Consider the following 24,075-nt stretch of genomic DNA (forward strand, 5'->3'; position numbering starts at 1 on the left):
AGAGTATTTGCTCTGGAAGAGGCAAAACATTAAATACAGGTGTTACGTTTGAAAAGATGCTAACTCCTCTTCTTTAAGCTGCTGTCTGATGTCTTTGATGTTTCATTATTTTCTCTAGCCAGGGATGAAATGGATGAATGCATCTTAATTACAGTGTCCTAGTGACTAAATTTCGGACTATTTTCCTGGACAAGCCCTGGGTAATCTGACAAATCAAAATCGTTTTGCTTTGTAGTTTGGCTGGGATTAAGTTACCAGCTGGAACATGCAGGGAACAGTAAAAAGTAATGTCTCTTGTTAAACTGTGTCAGGTGTTTACAATGCTTGTGTTTTTGATTTTAATCAGTAACTTTTAGGAAAGGAGATCTACACATGGGTAATCCTCTGACAGATGTGTTTTTATACAGTGACTTATAGCACCATCTCCCAACCACACACACACACATTTCAAACATTAAGGGACAAATTTAAAGAAAAGATTGTTTTAGACTTTAGTGTTATGACTTTTTTGTAACCTCTCCTTTTTTATAAACTGCATTTGAAAATTTTGAATATGATTTTGTTCAGCCAAAAATAGGTATGGGCATAGGTCTATCCCATCTATTGATTTAAATCTCATAATTTAGGTCGACAAAATTAACAAAAATTCACATATTTGAATTAGAAAATGTAGCATTAATATTGAATCTAATCAGTTTGTAGTTGTATAATTTCACACATTTCAGTCCTAAATTAGATTCTTAGATGTTTTTAAAGTTAAATTTGAAAAGCTTCTTGACTGCGATTTGAAAAATTGAACATTGGTGGTGTTGGCTTGAAATCAATAACTTGAGGGTTTTCCCTTTCCAAATTCTGATCAGCACTAGAAATAATTTAACGGTCAATTTTTAAAGGCAATAAAATTTTTTGAGGATTTTTAGTAGTTAACTATGTTTTGGTTCATCAGGGTTTTTCCATATTATTTTCAAAAGAACAACTGACATAAACATTTTATTTTTCTCCAAAGTAGTACTTCATTATTTTAGTTGTTGATGCCATGGTTACTCTTTCTTCAAGTTGCTTATGTTAATGACCTAATTGACAGTGTGATAGTAATCTGTATTGTTTGGGGTCTTAAAGATAAAAAAGGCACTCTAGATAGATATACAGGTTACTGAAGAGAAAGATGTATTTATTTGTTAAGCCAGGCAAATGTGTGACTTGTGAGGTCCATTTGTTCCAATAACTCCCCCTTAATCAGCAGCAAATCTAACAGGGATATATCTTTGCTTGGGTAGTAGCTTTTGTCTGCTGAAAGGTGTGTAATAAAGAGAACTCAACATAGTGATTAGGATTAGTGTCCCTCTGGGTACCTGGAATTACCCCACTGTTGTTATAAAACCCTCTGTCTTTTACTTTTATTGTTTTTAGATTGTAAATAAATGTATTGACAGTAAAGAATTAATGACAACCACAGGAAGACTTTATTTAATAATAATGCTGTGAGATACTTCTTGTGCCATTCGATTTACCTAATTTATAACCCTGTTTGATTACACCAGCATGCCTTTCATCTGCAAGAATTACACCCTAGAGACTAGTCAACTTATTAATTCATCACTTGCCTTCTTTTATGGTTGCAGTTCCCATTAAAGGCATAAAAGTAGAGTGATATCCTAATCTGAAAGCTGCCAGCCAACTGGTTCCACTCTAGCTGACCTTTTGTTTGCAGCCTCAATCCTGATAGCTTTTCTATTGGTTTCTGTCTCTAGCAGGTTGCATTACAAGCTCTCCTTTTGTCTTATGGTATTGCGACGTGGATAAGACAAGAGAAGTGAATTCAACAGCTGCAGTGACTGAGTTCTCTAAAGAGGAAGGACCTGCCTCAAGTTAACCTGTAGCATTTTTTAAAATGCCTTTTGATTTATCTGTCACCTGATCCATCAGCAATGAATAATTTTCATGGAAGGTGCACTTTAATTACATTCCCATTTGACTTGCATTATCATGCCCTATCTAGGTAATTAATCTCACCAAGTATCCAATTTCGGCCTTTATTGCTGGCAGGCAGGCCTCCTGAATTATGTGTGCTTGAATGGGTATTGGGGCTGTGTTACCAGACAGACACTGAAACAAATCTGAGGCTTTCCAAATCCTTAAAATGTGACCCAGAAATCTCTTAAGCACTGGAGTTTGAGTATATTAGTCATCTTGACCCAGTCTTTAACAGTCTCTTGAAGTTTAAAGAGTATTACAGTCAGGGGGCAAATGATAAATAACATTTCAATGGTATGAATTTTGCTTCACTTCATTGGTTGTAGTCAGCCCACACCATACCTAAGGATTATAAAAAAAAAAATTGTGCATGTATGTGTTTGGAGACAGGAAGGAGAAGGAATATGTGCATGTGTATACAGGCATATTCACACACCCACTCAGAAGCTTATTAGAATAGAGAGATAGGGACTAGACACGTAATTTCTTTGGTATAAGAAACTATGAGGTAAAGAAACTCATTTTATCAATGTAGGTCAGCACATTCTCTGCAATTTATAGTCTTAGAGAGATTAAGTGACTTTCTCATGGTCCCATAGATAGATTCAAGCCCTGCCTCAAGCATACTAAGTCTTCCAGACTTTCAGGCCCGCTCTCTTTCCCCATTCCTCTCTGTCTCTCATGTGTATCATTTATGATGAGAAGGCATGGCAAAGGGATTTGGAGGTCTTACCCTAATGCAATCACAGATCCAGTAAAGAATATAATTCCCCAAATCTATAGTTTGAATTACTTTTACTTATAATTGCATTTTATAATATATGGATCTAACACAAATATACTCAGAATAAAAAGAGAGGTTATCATAGAATTCTATCTGTGCTCTGCAGATAATTTGAAAAGTATTTTTCATAGTACTTGAAAAAAATAGGAAGATGTGTGTGTATGTGAAAGAATATCTGACTAGACCTGACACTTCACTGTATGTTCTAGAAACTCCCCAGTGAGCAAACACCCTCCACCAGTGGAGATCCCTTCCCTTTCTGAATGTTTAGACTTAGAAAGTTGCCTAGAACAGAGGTGTCAAACCAGGGGAGGGCTATAAATAGCTAGCAAAATTCAGGAGTATATCACAAACCAGCTTAAAAGATAATTGGGAAATTTTTAAGAAAATAAATGTAAAATACAATACAACATAAACAATGTTAATTTTTGGTTTTCTAAATCAGTCTGCAAGACCTTTAGGGATCTCCTTCTATTTGAGTTTGACAATATCGGCCTAGAGTTCAGGAAATCACCTTGGATCTCTCAGCCATTGTGTGTCAGAGGTGATACTTTATCCCAGGTTTTCCTGGCCCTGCAATGAGCTCTCTAATTACTACACAATGCCGTCTATTAATATCAAAAATGTTTTGCAACTGTCCATAAAAAAACAGCTAGAAAGAAAATTATAGTATATGTGTAAAAGTATTTCTTATGCTTACACACTTATAATATGTATCAAAAGTTTAAAACACTATATGTTTACACACTTATAATATGTCTCAAAAGTTTAAAACCACAGTAAGACTCTTGGGACACTGTTTAATAATAAGTACTTAGCATTATGTCTGAGATAACTTGCCTCCATCAGGAAGTCTTAGTTTTATGTCTTGTCTCTGACAGATTATTTTTCCCCAAGTCTTTTCTTTTTCCAAATATACTTTTGAAGGAATCAAAAAGTCACCCAAGTGCATTCTTTCATTGTCTTCCACAACTCCTCACACTTGTTCAATTCACCCAACCAATCAGCTGTTAATTCTTGTCCTTTTTTCTCATATAAAGTTCTCTTCTCTCTACTCACATAGCTACCATGCTAGAGGCCTATATCACCTCTTACCTGGCTTATTGAAAGTCCTCGTAATTAAATTCTCTGCATCAAATCTCTTCCCCACTCCAGTCCGTCCTCTACACATCTATCAAGGTGCATTTCCTAAAAATGTAGCTGTGACCTCATCATTGAGGAAATGATACATTTCCTCAATAAAGTCTCATGGTTGTAAATATCAGGGGCAGTTAAAAATATTGATCTATTACCCTTATCTCTAGCTACCCCTTGACCAGCACTTCTACTTTTCTACTGCATTTCAGTTGTAACATTATTAGTAAGCAACATAGAACTGGCCCTGTTAGTTTTTTCATCCTACAACCAAAAGACTTAATGGATGTTTGAAATGCATGTACAATTATAGATTGTTATAACAAGATAGTTTTAAAAAATCCTGCCTACTTGCATCTGAACAGAATCAGTCAAATTCATTTAGGAGTTTTCATTGCATCAATAAGAGAGTAGCAGATGTAGAATAAGAGAAGAGCTTCAAGAAGGGAAGGAAGCTAGTAAAAATGATGAATAGAAACAAAATATAATTACTTTATTGATATAGATTATTAGTGTCTATAGTAAAATGACAGAAAAATATTATTTGATCTTGTGAAATTATGTATACTGTTTTCTTATGCAAGTTTTTTTCAGTTAAAAAAGTGAGTTGTATGTGTGTGTTTCATTTGAAGACGGTTTGAGGGTTAACATTAGTGGAATATTTTCTAAACTGGAATTGAGGAACTTATAGACTGGTTCAACCCTTCATTTTATAGAAGGAAACCTGAGACTCAAAAGAGGCATGAAGTACCTTGTGCAAGGTCATACAGGTACTAAGTACAGAGTTAATTTTATTTTAAGACCATTTTAGGGGCAGCTAGGTAGCACAGTGAATAAAGCACCGTTCCTGGGGTCAGTAGGACCTGAGTTAAAATCCGGCCTCAGACACTTAACACTTACTAGCCATGTGACCTTGGTCAAGTCTCTTAACCCTGATTGCCCTGCCTTCCCCCCTCCAAAAAGCAAAAAAAAAAATCATTTTAATTAGTTTGTTTTAAAATAGACTTTTAGGGATACTTTTAATAATTTTAGATCATACTTTATATCCAAGGGAAAAAACCCTATGGATTTTACTTGCTCTCATAATCACTTATTAGGCTTTTGTCATTTGTTTATGTTATGTGGGGGGTGTGGGTGTTTGTATCCCCTTAACTATGTATCAGGTGCCTTATAATTATTTTTATTTTGCTTCTTAAACTAGTGTCCTTAAAAATATTTTACTGAGAATTTAAAAAAATCTTGTCCTTTTCCAATAACTACTCAGGAATATAGAACTCTACTGTGCAATAGTAAAGCAAACCAAGACATTATAATGAATATATCTAACAGTTTATATTACATCTCACACCTCTAGACTTCTAACTCCCTTCCAAGAAAAGGGAAATGAGTTTCATCTAGAACCAGGAATGATCATTGCACTTAAGCTTGAATTCCGAATTTTTAGTAGTCATTTTGTATGTGGTGGCACAGTGGGGAAGAGAGCTAGACTTTAAATTAGGAAGACCTGAATTAAAAGTCCTGCCTCAAAAATTTACTTGCTTTCTGACCCTGGGGAAATTCTTAAACTCTCAGTCTCAGTTTCCTCATCTGTAAAATGGGGATAATAATTGCACCATGTTGTGAGGATCAAATGAGAAATCACAAGTATGGTGCTTAGCCAACCTTAAAGTGTCCTTTGAATGTTCCCTGTTTTTGTTCCCTGGATTTAGCTTTCTTCGCTCCTCATCAGTTCATCAGCAAGTCTACCTTTCTCATATATCCTTGCATTCATAATTTATTAGACTAGATTAATATTCCATTAAACTCATATACCATAGGTTATTAGGTCATTCTCCAATCCATTGGATCTTCCAATGAAATTCCTTTGTCTATAGTGTTTGCTACCACTGAAGAGGTTGACTTAAATATTATGGAATATATAGGACTTTTTTTTTTTTTTAAGCAATCGGGGTTAAGTAACTTGCTCAAGGTTACACAGCCAGTTATTTCTGGGTGTGGTGCTGAGTGTCTGAGCCGGGATTCGATCTCCAGGTCGTCCCAACACTGGAGCCAGTACTCTTACTCGCTGAGCCACCTGGCCGCCCCATATATAGGACTTTTATACCCTGTGATGTATATGTCCAGTAGTAATATGATTGGGTGAAAGGGTATAAACAGTTTAGTAACTTTTCTCACATAATTGCATTTTTTATTTTAGAACAATAGAAGTAATTCACTGCTCTGTCAGTAGTGAGTTAGTGTGCCTGTCTTCCCCAAAACCTTCTAACACTGTTTATCCTTATATTTTATCGTCTTTTTCAGTTTGACAGTTGAGTTAAAACATGAAAATACTTCCACTTGAATTTCTATTACTAATAGGTATTTAAAATATTTTGAAGAGGAAATCAATATCAATTACTCTGATTTATTTTTAGTTTGATTATAGGATTAATTGCCCTTGTTTAGGAAAAGCTAGCCCTAACAACTAAGCCAGACTAACATAGTTAGTGTCTTATATCTAGGTTACCTATAGATTTAGTGCATAGACAGACTGATAAGACTTTTCATTTAGTAACAGATAATTTAGAGTAAGACATTTATCTTTATAGGAATAAAATAATCATAGGGTCATAAGACTCTTTTTAAAGGATAAGTTTCCCTTTCTGGCAGGTAGAGAAAGGGGGATTGACTAGTGCTTAATTTTCTCTTTCCAGTCTTAGTTGATAAGCTCCCTTTTTTCTTGAGCTAGAGTAATGTAATCTTGGCAGCTGGAAGATGAGGGTGGGTGGATGATTGCTAACCACAGACCACAATTTCTCCTTTAAAATGAGCTTTCTGGTTACAAAAGGCATCACCTGTAGGGCAAGGACTTCTGGAGTGATCTCATTTTGACATCTAGATGTTGCCAACTGTACGAATTTGAGTGAAGAAAACCTGGGAGAAGCTAACTAGTCAGATGACCTGCCTTGTCCAATTGAATTATGTTCAAAACAAGTTTCTTTTTTTATAATTCATTTCTTATATTATAAAAATCAGCTCTCTGTAAATGACTCCTGTCTCTGTCCATCTGAGGAGTCAGATGGACTGGTTTGATATGCCTATGCTAGCTTTGTAAATTAAAATACAAATACTCAGTAAATTTGTACTTCAGTTTCTTTTTATTTCAGATAATTAATTCTAACAGTTTTCACGTTGATAGCTTGTATCTACTTTTATTTTTTTCATATCCTATGACTATATACCTATTAAATTCATCTTAGATTTAGAGATTTGTTTCACTTCTCTACATAGCTCAAATATCGGATTTATCATAGGCACTTGATCAAATAATTTTCTGACATGGTAGCTTCAGTTAGTTATTCTAGTCACACTGATTTTACTTATATAAAAGTTTTTCTATAGTATATAACTAACATTATATATTATATCTTTTGTTATTCCTTCTATCCTTTGTTTGGTTAACTATTCTTCCCCTAGCCATAGCTTTGAAAGGGTGACACCTTCTGTTTTCTATTTCTTTTAAATGATGTTACCATTTATGTTTAGGTAATATATTTGTTTGGAGTTTATTGTAGCATATGCTGTAAAAGGTGATCTAAATTCATTTTCTGACCTCATTCTGATAGCATAACCCCAATTTCTTAAGCACCTTTCCAATTATCTGAGTTCTTTTGATTCTTTGTCTATATATTACTTTGTCATATCATCAAACAACTTGCAGTTATATAGTGTTTTAAGGTTTGCCAAACACTTCAAAAATATTATCACATTTTGTCTTCACAACAATCTTGGGAGAAAGTGCTATTGTTATGCCCATTTTATAGATGAGGGAACTGAGACTGACAAATATTAAGTGACTTGTCCAGGGACAGATAGCCAGTAAATGAGTGAAGCTGGATTTGAAATTAGGTATTCCTGACTCCAGGACCAATACTTTATCCATTTTACCACTGAGTAGGCATTATACTTTATATAGAGTTTTCACTATAGGAATGTTTAAAATAAAAATTACAATTCAAATTTTTAAATGTTTTCATAAAATAGATATGTATATTATCCATTTTATTAGTACAAAGTATGTATACCACACATTATATAATTATGTGTTCATAAAATCTAATTGTAAATCAATTTAAATTGGAATAAAATATTTTAAATGCAGTAGAAACTTCTGTTAATACTTTGATTATAAAAAAGATAATTAAAAATATTTATTGTAAGGGATGACTTCCTGGAAGGTATTAGTGGTGGTATGAATTGGTAAATGAAAGTGATATAAACACAAAACATATAAATTTTATGAAACAGAGATAAATTATTTTATGATATGAATCACTGCTGACATGTTTTGTTTTCAAAATTTTCATATGTAATATTTTCGTGTCACATCTTTAATTGGAATAATATGTTTGTCAGAGAAAGCAAGTTGGATTGAGTGGTTCCTTCTTTTTTTTTAATCCATTGAGAATCTTTTAGAAGTGTTAGCAACTATCTTGTTAATTTTTTTGTGTAGGACAATGTTACAATTTTTTTAATATTAAAACTTGCAGTTAAACTACTTTACTTTCTATTGAATGCATCTATCACAGAATTATGTTCTGTCAAATGAATCTGTAACAGTTCTTTCCAAATCAGTGTTAATTATTTTCAACATTTCTCTCTATAATGGTTTGGCTTGAGTTACAGGATTCTAGTGCCCACTCCAACTATATTTTTTTCTTTGTGGTATTTTTGTTTACTTTAAAATATTTTTAAAACTTGAAATATTAGCAAAGTACTTCTCATTCATTGTTATTCTCCCATAGTTTCATTGTACATTGTGTTGATGAGTAGTATTACTAATCACATTTATATAAGAGAATGACTGGAAGATAAAGTAAACAAATTTTCTGAAATTACATAACAAACTGTCAGAATCAGGACTCTTAAATCCAGAGAACTTAGGGCAGGGAGTGGCCATATTTATACATAAGCGTAATCATGTGATCTAATTCATTTTCTATACTTAATACTATTAACTATTTGCAAGTATAAATAAGCATTGTTTTTTTATACAATATTTTAAGGATTCTAGGTTTCATTGGTGTGGGTCCTCCGATTTACTGATAAGATTATAATCCCCTTCAAAATTTAACAGCCAGTCTTTAGAACTACTGTTGCTAAACTTCTGGTGATAAGTTACCATGAACTTAAATTTGGTGAAAGACATACATAATCTCATGCTGAAAACACACTTTTGAAGCATTTTTGGACTGGGCAGAACATAGCAAAGATTTTAACTTATTGATATATCCTTCGAGAATTCAGGGTCAGATGCATGAAATGTTGGGGGCATCAAGTAGGACTTAGTGAATTGTTTGCAAATGTAAAGGACCTCATGATCGTTCAAAAAGTTATTGGTTTAATAATCTGTACAGGTTAAATTAAATGGATGAAAAATACTTATTATCCAGACTATGATAGACTGTGTTGCCCAGACAGTGAATTGGATGGTCAATCCATCCATATAATATGTTAATTATCATACATTTTTGGGACAGGCTTTGCAGATCCAAACTGAATTGTTACCAAGACTGACAAGAAAAAGTGGTCTGGATTGTCCTCGGGGAATTTCACGACATTTTTTGTGATCCCAGGATATTACCCAATGCAAAGATCTATCTTTTTATTTAAAAATATAAATATCCTTCCAACTTTTTAAATGTTAGAAAATCACAAGCTCTGTGACAAGTTGATGTTTGACCCAAGGAGCAATGTGGACAGTGGGCTCAAACAAGGAGAGAGATAGGTATGGGAACTGTACTTGTAATTTCATTGGTATAGTGAACTCTCAGGACAGGGAATTTCCACTACAAATATGTTAGTATCATCACTGAAACTTTACTGTTTTAGAGAGTTGCCTAGAATATTGAGAAGTTAAAAGACTTGTTCTAGGATTACATAACCAGTACATATAATAGCTAATTGGCTCAGTAGATAGAGTGCTGGGCCTGGAGTCAGGAAGACTTATCTTCCTGAATTCACATCTGGCCTCAGACACTTACTAACTGTGTAATACTGAATAATTCACTTATCCTTGTTTGCTGCAGTTTCTTCTTGGAGAAGAAAATGGCAAACCACTCCATTGTTTTTACCATGAAAACCCCAAACAGGGTCATAATAATTTGGACATGACTGAACAATGACTAAACAGAAACAAAAATGTGTAAGATACCAGATCTGAACTTAAATCTTCAGTTTCCATGGCTAACTCCCTATTATACTATGCTGTCTCTTGGGTACAGTTAAACTGCACCATATTTCCTTACTGACCTCTGAGATTTAAAAAGTGACACTGAGAAAATCTGTGATTGAAAAAAGGGAAGAACCAGTCATTTGGCCCAAGCAGTGAATGGCACATTAACAGCTCAATTGGTGTATTTTCTTACACACACACACACGTATGTGTGTATGTATATATATATATATATATATATATGTATATACATAGATATTTTTAAAATTTTCCAATATGTTGGATGGATTCTCTGTGATAGATCTACAGGAAAAAAAAACATGAAGAATTATACAGAATGAAAAGACATGGGCACATTGCATTCTTCACCAGATGAGGGAATACTCACATCATTTAAATCAGATCTGTTTAAGAATTGAAATAAAGAAGTGTGTTGCTTTAGCTGGAAGAAGAAAAAAAATCCCTTTTAAACATACTATAATCAGTGACTTGCCTATTCCACAAAGGAATTTTTCCTCATTTTCCTTAATTTGGAGAAGTATTCATTTGGCTTTTTTTTCAGTGTTGTGATTTGTACTTGTTATACTGAAGTAAAACAAGTTGGCAAATACAGTGAAGGTTATTCTTCACACATTTTCATGATTTCACTTATGAATAGCTTATGATTGGCAGAAGTTCAATAAATTGTTATTGTTGTTTGTTCTTTGTTCTCGGCAAGGACCAAAGACATAACGAAGGTGATCTATTCTCTTGATTTGAGTATGAATTGGATTTAAGTCAGGCAGAGCTGCATGAAGTGATCAGCCTTATTCTCTCCTCCAGAATCACCAAAGTCCAGTGGCAAGACAAAAGTCAAGATGACTGGCAATGGCTTGGGATGCAATGGGTGACTTTAGTCTTTCCAAATTAAGGTTCAGTAGATATGATGCAAATGGACAGATTCATGATTTAATAGAGAAGTGCTCTATGGAATATAATGTCATCCTATAACCAATTTTTTGGCAAGTAACCATCCTGGCACAAAGAATCCTGGTAATGAGCCAGAATAGTTAAGTGTAATAGATTTGTAAAAATGGTTGAGTAAAGATATCTGTGTTAATAATATTAAAACTTCCTCTTCCAATTACCAGTTTTGGTACCATCATAGTTTTTTTTTTAATTATGTTAAACTTTTAATGTCATTCAGTGAAAATTTAAAATTAACATATGATAAAATGTTGGAAATCATTGGGTTGTATTGTTAAATATTACTTTTTCACATTTCCTACACTTCTCTATTCAAGATAAAGTGCTTTTAGAGAGAGAGAGAGAGAGAGAGAGCTTCATGTTATACTTAGTCATGTGAATTAATTTGCCCGATTAATAGTGAAAGAAGAATTTAGTTGCCCATAAAAGAATTTCAAAAATTGACAGCTTTAAAATCATTGCCTAAGATATTTAAGGTACATAGTTCTAAGTCTCTGCCTCCACTGAAATATAATTGAGACATAAAATAGTCAATAGTAGTCTACTTTAACCCAAACATTTGACATTATCTTTTTTGTTTTGGGGTATATTTTATTTTTTTAATGAGATAAAGTTGACATTTTGTCATCCCAAGTATTTGTGGTCTCCTAAAATTGAAAGTGTGTTTGTTTATGGCTATTTGAAAACAGAATGAGAAATATTAAATGGAATGACAAGGCAAGTGAGAAAAGACACTGTGAAGAAAAGTGTGTAGTACCTATTATTATGAGTCTCTTAAACATGGTATAGTAAAGGTGGCAGAATGTGGATGTGGTTGATATTGGTAAGAGTTTTCTAACGTTAAAAGTAATTTAACCTATTAAATTTACATTGAATATTTTCTTGAAATAGGGACTAGAAAAATTTATCTTTAAGCATATTACAAAACATAACCAACTGAAAGGATGAATTAAAGGGTAATAGAAATCATGAGAAAAAAGATGTTGAATCAGAGGAAGAATTTTCAAATTCAGTATAATTTTGAAAAGTTATAGGCAAATCATTTTAGTCACAGCAATAAATTCCTCATTAAAGCACTTGAAATATTGTTTTATCAGATTCATTTTTCTTTCCAAAGAACTAGTGGTTAAGTGTCCTTGCAGAAAATGGCCAGATGGTAATAGATCTTTTTTTTTTCTTTAACTCTGGTCTCATTTGAACTGCCCCGTTGCCCCCACTTTATAGTTTCTGGTGAACAACTGGGTGAGATGAAGTGATATTCTCATCTGAAACCACTCTTCAAGTTTCATAGGATTCAGGCACCTGGTGAAGCAGGAGCAGGTTGCTCACTTTAAAAATGAATTCATTGCTTCCCGGGTAAGTCGTGGAATCCTCCTTTGCCCCATGATGTTTACTTCTCTTTAGCAGTCCTGTGAACCACAGTGTATAAAATAATATCAGCTTTGTCAAATACCCCAAGATTTAATGTGGAACAGTTTCAAGACCTTTATTTATTCTGCCAACTCGAGAAATGTGAAAACTCAGTTCTCTACTGAAGGTTGTTATAGATTAAAATGTATGCAGAATATGTTGTTAAGAACTGATAATCAGGCCCCCTGAAACTACTTAGGTACTTACTTTCCACAGGTAGAATTGGCTAAGGAAGTACCTTTGGGAATGTAGAACTCATTTCTAACCTATAATCTAAAGACTAAAAATAGCCTCCTTTGTTATACCCTTGCTCAATGGGTTTGTAAATACATTCATTTACTAAAAGGAGCTTGAGATTCTGACCTTTTGGAAATGGTGTGCGGTCACTGGAACTTTGCTTTTGATCCCTAATCATCTTTGACATCCATTTAGCAACCTTATCCTAGGGGATCTTTCTGTAGTGTTCTAGGTCAGTCTCCCATGGGAGAGAAGTGGGCCTTTGAATTGTGGACTTTAAAAGGTAGCAATGATACACTCTTCTGTTACTTCAAGTGCTTTATGTGAGGATGCTAACATTGCTGGGGATGGGACTTCAACAAAATAAACTCAAAGGACTTCATCCGTCATGTTAAGTATTCTTCTCTTTTACTTCTGTCTCCCCTCCCTTCAGATGGCAAACAAAGGAACAGTTTGGCTGACACAAGAGTCATTGTTTTTGTGTCTTTTTGTGTGGCTTTTTCCAAACAGACTCCAAAAAGGTTGGTATCAGATTCATATCATCCGCGTGTTCTTTAGGCTCATTGCAAAGTCATCAAAGCTGAAGGCGCCATTCACCCATGGAGATAGCTCTAGGCTGCTGCTCGGTTGGCAGCTCCTGTGTGAGTGGGTGTCAGGGGTGGTATGCTTCACATCTACTGTTCTCATAATACGTGACAGGTTGTAAAACAGCTAGAGTGAGTGCAGGCTCCCTGGGCATTGGACTGGCCTTCATGCTTTCAAAATCTTTGCAGTCCCAGAAAAGTACATCAAAACAATGATTAACACCTGGCATGTGAATCAGTTTCCAAAGCTGGATGGTATGCCTTGCATTATTTGCCTCCTTTTACTGATGGTAAACTCATGGAGGAGGAAAGGAAAAAAAAGGAATTTTCTTTTAGGCAACCTTAAAAGAAACATGTGTAGGGTTGCCTTTGGGTGTATTCTTATGAAAGTGCTGTTTTTTGTTTTGTTTTTTAACAGAAGGACCAAGGGTACATTGATTCAATTCAATATTTATCGTTTCAACAATGAATATATTTTATGACACAGTATTTAAAAAGCTAAATCAACTTTTTGCCATTTCTTCCTTAGATGCTACTATGTGACTTGAAACAATTTTAATTATACTAAAAATTCACAGAAGCAATGTTGTGTAGTGAATGGAGTACTGGACTCCTAGAAATCTGGGGTTTGAATTCCACTTAGGATACTCACTAGCTGAGTGATTCTGAGCAAGTTGCTTATTTTCTTTGGACCTCAGTTTCCTTATTTGCAAAATGGAGACAATAGTGAGTCACAGGACTGTTGTGTAAATAAAATGAGATAATATATATAAAAGGGAAGCTAGGTTGCATAGTGGTTAGAGTGCCTAGCCTGGAGTCATGAAGACCTGAGTTCAAATGTGACCTCAGACATTTACTAGCTGTGCAACCCTGGGCAAATCATTTAACCCTGTTTACCTCAGTTTCCTCATCTGTGAAATGAGCTCATGAAGGAAACAGCAAAGCAATCTAATCTCTTTGCCAAGAAAATATAGGATCCTAATAATTCAGACGTGACTGAAAAATGAATAAAGAAACAACAATGTATACAAAACATTTTGCAGAACTATGTAATTGTGAACTTTTTTATTTTACATTTATAATAATCAGGATACAAAGTTTATATTAGTCTTATAGCATAGTTCACAGAGGGCTAATCTTAGAATTAGCACAAATTAACTCTACATCTTTCCTCTGACAATTAGCAAGGTGACCCTGGGCAACTCATTTAACCTTTCACTGCCTTGAGGCTATAAATTTCAGAGGAAGTGAATAGAAGCCATTTCTATACTGGGAATTCTTTAGCCTGAATAAATCACAGGTAGAGACAAAATAACAATAAATTCTTTATGCATTATTTTTGCTGGTCAAATACATTATGTGCAATATAGGAATTCTGTATTATTTTGTCCATTGTGTCCCATACACTGTAATATAGATTAGAGGTCTTGGCCTGGGTATGAGTAATAGAGTTTGGCTGTAGTTAAACTGAATCCCAGTTACTCCCCTGTTCATGACTTCAACACTACCAGACTCCTACTTCTCTGCTTAGATTTTCTACAAATGAAATAAGATCATCAAAGGAAAAGTACTTAATACACAATTGTTCATGTTTCTGAATGACATCATGCTTTTAAAATTTCTCTTGGGTAGATTAAAGAGCTGTCAGTACTTGGTTTTCACTGTTGCAGGTATGTAGTCTAGAATTTAAAAAAAAATAACTATGTGGCTTTTCAGTCAGTGGCCTCCCACCTCACTGATCATCTTTAGGATTTGATAGTATTTTCACCCGCTTTCTCTTTTACTATTCACCATTGTACTACTTATATTTCTAATGGTCTTCTACACAGAACACAGGTGTTTTTCCCATGTTATTTCACTGCCCTCTTTCAAGTAATTCCTGCTGTCCCTAATGACAACCAAACTTTGACAAATCCATTGGATTTACAACATAAATACCAATGAAATTGTAAAAAGTCTAAATACCATTCATACCCCAGTTGTGGTCAGGATACAAAGCTTATATTACAGTCTTAGCCAGCTAATATATCACATATGTAGACTATTATGTTCTAAATTAGATGAAAAAGTCACATTTTGTCTAATACTAAAAACAGAAGTAGGGAGAATTTTTTACAGTCTGGTAACTGAATCTCTCTCTTTTTTTTAATAGCCCCACAAGCTTTAGGAGGTAGAAATGGCGAAAAACAGGTTATGTACAGAAGACATTGAAGGGTCCAGTCTGGCCTTTTAACGCTTTCTCATTTTCCTTGTGATCATCATCCCACTGTTAAAATTCTAGGTGCACTTTTTTATAAGGGGAAAAAGTATTCTACATGTAAAACTGTCTTATATAGTTGGATGTCTAAATAAGTGCCATACACTACCATAATGAAAAACAACCTACTTTATACTATAATTAGGGTAAATATTAAAATAAAAAATTCAAACCTATCTAGGATTGTCTATGAGTCAATTATATTTATATTCCTCTTTTAACCTTGAAATCTATAGCTCAGTTTAGTGATTCTCATTTCATAATTGAAGGAAATGCCATTAAGATTATGCAATTTGTTTGTAAATTTCACAAAAGGGAGGAACTATTTCATTTCTTTGGACTCTTTTAACTACATTCCTCATTAGGATTGGTCTGGTGATTTGCAGTTGATTTGGAAATGTAAATTGTAGGTAATGGAATTATAGGTTACAGAATATTTATCTTAATTTAGAAAGACAGCAAATTATTGCTGTTTTATAAGATATACACTTAAATTGCTTTGATGAATGAGAATATGTGTTGTTTCATGTTTGATATAATTCCTGCATCCCTGTTCTCCAAACCTCCATCCCATTTACTTGATTTAACCTTTTGCCAGATGGTGTTATTGGTCACTACTGGCATGTACACTTTTAATATTGAAATCTACAAATCACTTTAGACACTGTTCTGTACTGGATAATCATTCTAATTTAATTGTCGGAAGGCAAAATATGAAGGATATTGAGACAAATTTTATGCATTCTATCTGAGAAGTTTCTAGAAATAGACTTTGGGAACAAATAGCATACACTGAACTGGTTTAATTTCGGTACCTTTGGTGCACATAACATCTGTTTACTTTTTGTTATGCTCAGACATAATACAGTATAGCTTGGAAATAAATAGTGACATTGTAAAGTCTTATAATTCACTACCTGCTTAGGATTTGGGAATGATAAAAATAGAACTTAAGACACTTAGATTATATGTAGAAAGCTGGCAGTTTTAATGTGAATTCATACCAGACTTCAGGCTCCAAATCTACTAATCCCAGTTCATTAGATATAGTAATCATGGACTCTTTTTTTAATTGATTCTTTATAGTCTTAGATTTCTAAATTTTGAAGTATGTATTCTATAATAAAATAACAGCAGGTAGAGGGTATTTTTTCCTAAGTAGATGGTACATTTCTCCCATCCTTGGCCCATAGGGAACACTAGTATATTCTCTGAAGTCACATAGGGAAGAACCATTGACTACTGCTCTTTAGAGGGGAGCAGAATTGGCAAAACCTTACATAAACATGGGAAGAAAAGTTCACAGTCCTCCATGATCTTTTAGCCTCTAATCTATTACTAGATCATTGGATGTAGCAATTTACTATCTTTTTTGAATATTAAATGGCAAAAAACTCCAATACATTTGCCACAAAATCCCCAAATAAGGTCATGAAGATTTGGATGTGACTGAAAGGACTGAATGACAACAACCATTATTAAACATAGCATAGCCTCCTGTGTAATTTTCTGGTTTTTGAACACAGGAAGCCCTGATTTCAAACCCAAACTCCAAAACATTATAACTGTAGATTAAGCAACTCTGTTAGAATTGTTTGTGAAGTGATAGATGGATCATTATTTGCTTTGTTTGAGGAATTTCCCTTATGAGTAAGTAAGCTGTTTTACTTGTTGTTATTTTATTTTATTTTTAGTGATATAAACCAATAATTTTATTACTAATAATTTTTTTCTGGTTGCATTTAAGAATTTCAGGGCACTTGAAATGTATAACCTGAGTTTTTTAGTGTCCTATTGAACATTATATTACCCATATTACTTACTACTCACAATCTTGGAAGAAGTCAGTAGGAAAGTGAGGAATAAACACCAGTTAGCAAGTCTAACTTTTAAGTTTACTGTTCAGACAGCAAAGTACAGTAATTCTTCATTTTATGACAGGGTTATTATATAATTAAAGCATATTTGTTTAACATTGATTGATAGACTATATTGTATGTAATATGTTCCATATTCTGCATTGTCATATGCACATGTATTGTACACATGCATGTGTGTGAATATATGTGTATGTTACATATGTAATATATACTTTTTATATTTCATATTATCTTTCTGAAATCTATACATTGTCTCTCCCAAACCCCATTAAATTTCTATGTAATGTAAAGTAAATGTAAAGTTACTGCAACTTGTACTGCTTCCTTGATTTAGTTTCCCTGGTGTTTGCCAAGGCACTCATGCACAATACCATACCAGACTTACTCTGCTGCTACTTAATACTTAACATTGTTTGTTATTCATCTAAACCTTTGGAGAGACAATAAAATGCAACCACTCTAGAAGGTGTCACCTGCTGGGCCAATGCTAGGATTAGCACTGAAGAGGCAGTGGTAGCAGTCCGATTCTTGACAAAGTTTTGCTTGAATGGAAGACATCTTTATTCTTTTACACTTTTAAGATTTGTTCATAATTATTCTAAATATAATATCATATGTAATTCTTATCTTCTCCTTAGTTTATTCTTTTCCCAAATTTAGGAATCCCCCACCAAGTCTCTTAAAAAGTTTAGAGGAGGTTACTTTTTGTTTTGTTTGATTTTTCACCTTAACTAGTTCAGGATGATAGTTCTGATTGCCATTCAGCTATAAATTAACCCTACATATGAGTTAACCTGATTTTTCAGTCAAATGTAGGGTTTTATCTAGTATCAATCGGTAAACACATTTTTTGTTTTTGCTTCTGCTGTTCTCAGTATTCTGCTGCTTATTCATTCCAGCCCCAGATCCAGACAGTCCATACAGACCCCTCAAGCCTCTGGGGGAAAAAAAAAATATTGTAAAACATCTTTTTTGCAGGCCACATAAAAAGCAAATCAAGGAAACATATATAAGAATATCATAAAATATTTTTAATATATGAATATTGTTTACCAGTTCCTCCCTCCAGGGGTGTGCTGGAACCAACACTAACTTCAGGAACCGATTGTTAAATTTCAGTGTATGCATTCATACTTAAGAAATCAGTGCCTACTACAAATCAGGGATTGTTTTGTTGATTGTCTAGACTTAAGAAAGTAATGGATATAATATTAATAATACAGGTTATACTTTAAAATATTCCATGCAGACATTTTCCCCCTACAGAGTCGATTGTTAAACATTTACCAGCATACCCCTTTATCCCTCGCAGGCACTTTAGAAAAGAAGAAGACCCTTATGTCACATTTATAAAAAGATTAAAGAAGTAGTACTTTGTGAAAAGCATTAGAAAAATCAAATGTGTCAGGATTCATATTTCATAACTTAGCACTCATTTTTCATTAAGTGTGTTGTAAAATTCTTGGAAGAGCTTTTGAACCATATGCTGCTACTCTGTTACCAAATCTAAAAATTCCTCAATTTTGTTTCCATAATTATGATAATATGCTTGTGGGTTGGCTTAGACAATAACTGACAAAAGCCTAAAAACTTCTGTTTGAGATTGAAAGCTGCTGCTGTTTGGTAGATAAGACTATTGACACCTCTCCGTAATCATTGTGCCACATTTAGTGGTCATTGTCTCACATAGCCAAAAGCTGTCATGTGAGCAGGGGTAATACAGACCTGAGCTCAGAAATAGCCTCCTTTTCTATATTTTACTGAAGCTATAAGTAACCTTTCTCAATTGAAGAAACAAGTTCAAAGATTGCATGAAAAACTGATTTTCTTCATTGTATCAACATCACAGGATGCAAGTTTTTTTTTTCTTTTTCAGGCACTTCTCTATTGAAATGTGGTAGACTTTTGCTTGATAATAAAATCATCGTTAGACATCAGAAAACAGTCCTTTTGTAAATTGATTGTATTCGGTTTGTTTTAATAAAATGTGACCTTTCAGATCTCTGTTGCTTCTGAATTTGGTCACTTGATAATTAAGAATCACACACAACCTTGCTCAATGGATATTGGATTGTCTAATTAAAGTATGACCTTAATAAAACAGTATGTGTTGTACTTAAGAAGTCTGTATTCTCTTGGGCCCTCTCTTCTCTAGTAAGTTACTCTCAAAAGCAGTTAGATGCTTTAGAATGTCTATTAACTCCTTTTGGCTACTAGGAGACCATTTGATATTTGACACTTTTTCAAGTATCCTAGAATGGAAAGTGTCCATAGTGTGTTACAACAGAGGAGCCAAACATGCTGATTGCTGACCATGTTGCCCTGGCAACACTCCAGAATGTGGCCCAAGCCAGATTAAAATGTAATTAGAAAATATTTGACAAAATAAGTTTTTTTTAAAAAAGTATAACATGGATAATGTTAATATGTGGTTTTCTAAGTTAGTATAGAGCCTACAGTAATCCTTATATAAAGTTTGTCCTAGTTTCTTTTTGAGTTTGACACCACTGAGCTACAGCATGAAAAACCACAAGCAAGTCAAATCAGCAAACTCTTATTAAGTGCTTACTATCTGCCAGGCAGAGTGCTTAGCTTTTGGGAATACAAATTACTCACTTCACTTTGCATCAGCAGCTCTGCTAGATTTCAGTTTCACAGAACAAGGTATCCTTCCAAGGATTAAATCTCGTCACTTCAAAACTTACCATCATGTTGCTAACTCAATCCTTGTCTGATACCACCTCCCTCAGCCTCCTCTCCCCTTTGATTGGAGGACTGGAGGGAGGAGTACCGAACTCCTCTCAATGCCTTCCTTTGTTTGGGTAGAACCTGGACTCTCAAGTCATTCCAATTTGAATCTGTTTCTCTATTTCCAACTCCAGTGAACCAAATAACCACTTATGTCCACAAAACCCCTACCCATTTTCCACCTTCCTTCTGTGTGTTGGCTCCCCTTTTAGATTGTAAGCTCCTTGAGGACAAAGATTGTCTTTCTTTTTATTGATTATATCCCTGTGTACTTAGCATGGTGCCTACCATATAATAGGTACTTAATAAAAGTTTATTGGATTGGATTGCTATCACAATACTTTTATGTTGCATCTCTTGCCACTGCTTTTTGTATAGCTCTAGTATACTCACAGGATATCCCCAAACCTTATTTATCATCTCACCCCACTCCTTTATTTTGCAGATGAGGAATTTATGGCATAGAGAAGTGAAATTGCTTGCTTGAAATGATATCATTCATAAGGAAGAAGCAGAACCAGGATTCAGATCTAGGTCTTCAGACCTTGATTCACCATTTCTTCTATTTTACCAATTTACTAAAACTGATATTTTTGTTTTGACAGTGTGGTGCTGTCTCTTCTGAAACAGTAAAAGCAAGGAGTTATTTTTTTCTGGTAAAAATGGAGTAGTAATACTGAAAATTACAACAGCAAGTTACACTTCCATATACATGCAACTATATACACATATATCTTTAAGGTTTATAAAGCATTTTGTCACAATAGTAGACATAAATAATTAAGTGAAGACTGTTAATATGTCTTACTCTCAGGGTTTTTTCCCCTAAAACATTTGTTCTTCTGATTTATATCCAGACATTTTTCAGTTGCAATTTGGACCTTCATGATATTGAAAACAAGTGTGATATATAAACTTGTCATAGTCATTTCAGTGAATAAGATGTTTTAGAGGATGGAGTCCTCAGTAGAAAAAAGGTACAGTTAATATGTATACCATAATTTAGATTTTGTTCATCTCAGGAAAATTATTTAATATTGATTATTTTATCTTTTTTTTCTATTAGGAATACAGAGATTAAGACCAAACCAATGCTTCTTTTAGAGTACTTTTTCTATCAGGTATCTTTCTTTCTACTTCTTCATATGCATGCTAGTTATCACTTAAAGGAGGAGGAAGAGAAGGTATCTGACCCAGGTCTTGAAGGAAAGGAAGGATTCAAGAAGACATAGCTACAGAAGGAATCCATTTAGGGTTCTCCAAATTTACAAACCTGGGGAAGGGCCATCTTAGATCATAGAATGACTCATAGTAAAATTTGGTTAGGGTAGTAATAGGAAAGCAGAATTTTTTTTTGGAAATTGCAAAGTGCCTTTAATGACACTAATCTTCCCATAGAAAGAAAAGTTCACATTTTAAATGCCAACATCTACTTGTGTTTGCCAAATGGAATGCAATAGTCTCAGAAAAATTAAAAATTTACACGGTAATTTAGGCAATGGAGGGGACAAGCAGAATATAAACAGGATGGAACATACAACCAATGAGGAACTTCAGAGAAAAGGAGAAAAAGATGCCCTCAAGAAAATATATGATAGAAAGAGAAGATGAGTTACTACTTCCATGCAAGGGATGACAGATGGATAACCCAAGTCTTCCTCATTTACCCTTATGATGTCAATAGAATTTGAGGAAAGCTTCCTGCATTGTGAAAGGACCCTTTGGGGGTTTTCCCTCATAAAAATTAATGCGAAGACATGATCAAGAATAACACAGGATGCTTAGGCATGAATGGATTGTGATTTGCATTATTAGATGAAATTTCCAAATTGTGACCACAGTTTTATTTTAATATTAAGTTTTGAGGATAGTGTGAAATTTTACTGGAAAGAAAGGCTGGAGCTATAACCATGAAAGAACTTGAAGAGAGCTTACGGAGTTTACATTTTACTTGGTTGGCACGGGGGTGAGAGTGGAAGACCCTGAAAGCTCTTTAATAGGAGAATAGAACAATCAGCTTTGTATATTAAGAAACTTACTTTGACAATGACTTGAAGATATGTTGCAGGGAAGGGAAACTGGAGGACATACATGTCCATGGAGTGATTTTTTTGCAGATTCAGTCAGCAAAATTTCATGGCTAAATTACTTCTTCCAACAGTCCTCACTAACTTGGGAAAAAGAGTTAGTTACACAGGATTGGGCATGGGAATGGTCAGAAGAATGGAAGAGACACTGAGTAAGAAGAGTGTATTGGTTTAAATAGGTAACCCTATTCCAAGCACAAAAAGGGAGAAAAGTGAAATAGAGTGGTGATGCTAAGCTGTCGAAATAGAGGAAGATGAAGAAAAACAAGCTGAGCATTGAGCAGATTTGATTGTGGGAGGCCATATAACTACCTTGAGACTCCATTCCCTCATTTGTAAGATGAGATAATAGTACTTATACTACCACCCATCAAAGTGACTTATGAACTATATAGTACTATATAAGCATGATGTATTATTTGTCAGGTTTTAGATATTCAAAGTCTCATGTTTCTTATCCTTGCTAATCCCCAAACTGTGGAATGTATTTGGAAGTCTCTCAAATATATATCCTTTCTATAGGCTCCTTTGTTCCTTCAACTTAATTTCTTATTCTCCAAATTTCTAAGAAACTTTTATTTCCTTTCTTTATCAAAATTGGAAATTAAAGTAACCACTGTAGACTCAGTCTTTTTGAGACTAGGTCTCTCAGTCTTGCCCAGGCTGAAAGTGCAGTGATGACTAGTGGGCTAAGTCCCAGTACTGATTGGCACAGTAGCTTTAACCTGCTCAATTTTCAGATCTGGTCCATTTCGTCCCTCCTTAGGCAGACTGGTGGCCTTTTGCTCCTGAGGGTTCAGTGTCTGGTGGTGGATTTAGTGAGTAGACCCGATCAATTTAGCCCACAGAAGCTCAGAACTCTGGAGCTCAAGCAATCCATTAGCCTCAGCCTTCCTAGCAGCAGAGACTTCAGGCATATACCATCATATCAGGCTATAATTTCTTTTAGTACTAGCTTTGGAATAATTGAAATTATTTTCCAGTCCCCTGGGATATCCTTTTCTTGCATCTCAAATTTAAAATTTACAAAATCAATATCCCTTCCCTCTCAAAAATCTACCCATTTTCTAATTTCTTTATTTGTGGCTTGGTTACCCACTAACCTCTTCCTGGTAACCCAAGGACTAAAATTTTGAAATTATACTTTTCCTAGCACTTACACCTTACCTGTTACCTTATTATTAATTCTGTCTCTACAGTATCTCAGATTTGTCCCCTTTATTCTACTACCAGCATTGTATTTCAGGCCTTCTTCATCTTTCATCACATTCTTAAAATTGTAATGATCTTCAAACTTGTCTTTCGGTCAACAGTCTATCTCTTTTTCATTCTCTCCTTAGTAATTCGCATAATACTTAACCCAAATCATAACATTCTTAAACTCAAAAACTGTGGATTATAGGATAAAATATCAACTCTTGATCAGGTCATTTAAAGCCATTTATAATGTGTCTCTAACTTACCTTTGTAGCCTCGTTTTACGCCATTCCCTACCCAATTCATATTCTAGCTATATTTATCATCTGCTGTTCTCTTGCCCTCTCACATCTCCATATACTCATGTACATTTGAACTGCTCTATCTACAGAATATGTTAAATATTCTGGCAGCTAGGTAGTGTCATGCATAAAGTGTTAGACTAGGAATCAGAAAGACTTGAATTCGAATCCTGATTCTAACTGCGTTCCTAACGCACAACATGCTGGCAAGTCACTTAACCCCTATAAGTCTCAGTTTCCTCTTTAAAAACATCAAGGTAATAGGGGTTGGCTAGGTGGCGCAGTGAATAGAGCCCGGGCT

At 34.3% G+C, this 24,075-nt stretch overlaps 1 protein-coding gene across 9 annotated transcripts in view; it reads left to right on the top strand.

The window, feature by feature from the left end:
* EPHA7 (EPH receptor A7) overlaps positions 1-24,075 on the top strand; it is a 222,669-nt gene that overhangs the window by 96,996 nt on the left and 101,598 nt on the right. The window contains exons 6-7 of one of the 9 annotated variants that reach the window (XM_069077253.1): positions 13,153-13,240; positions 15,456-16,553. The exons of 6 other annotated variants lie outside the window; for them this stretch is intronic. In XM_069077253.1, the coding sequence (XP_068933354.1) occupies positions 13,153-13,240; positions 15,456-15,477 (110 nt within the window). In that variant the 3' untranslated portion in view covers positions 15,478-16,553. Of the gene's footprint in view, positions 1-1,751; positions 8,366-13,152; positions 15,403-15,455; positions 16,554-24,075 lie in introns of those variants that run through there. 2 more of the 9 variants (XM_069077251.1, XM_069077252.1) reach the window with 2 other exon arrangements.

Source organism: Petaurus breviceps, unplaced genomic scaffold, assembly GCF_028583685.1.
Source record: "Petaurus breviceps papuanus isolate PSGF00001 unplaced genomic scaffold, PetGlider_PUasm1.0 90977, whole genome shotgun sequence".
NCBI lineage: Eukaryota > Metazoa > Chordata > Mammalia > Diprotodontia > Petauridae > Petaurus > Petaurus breviceps.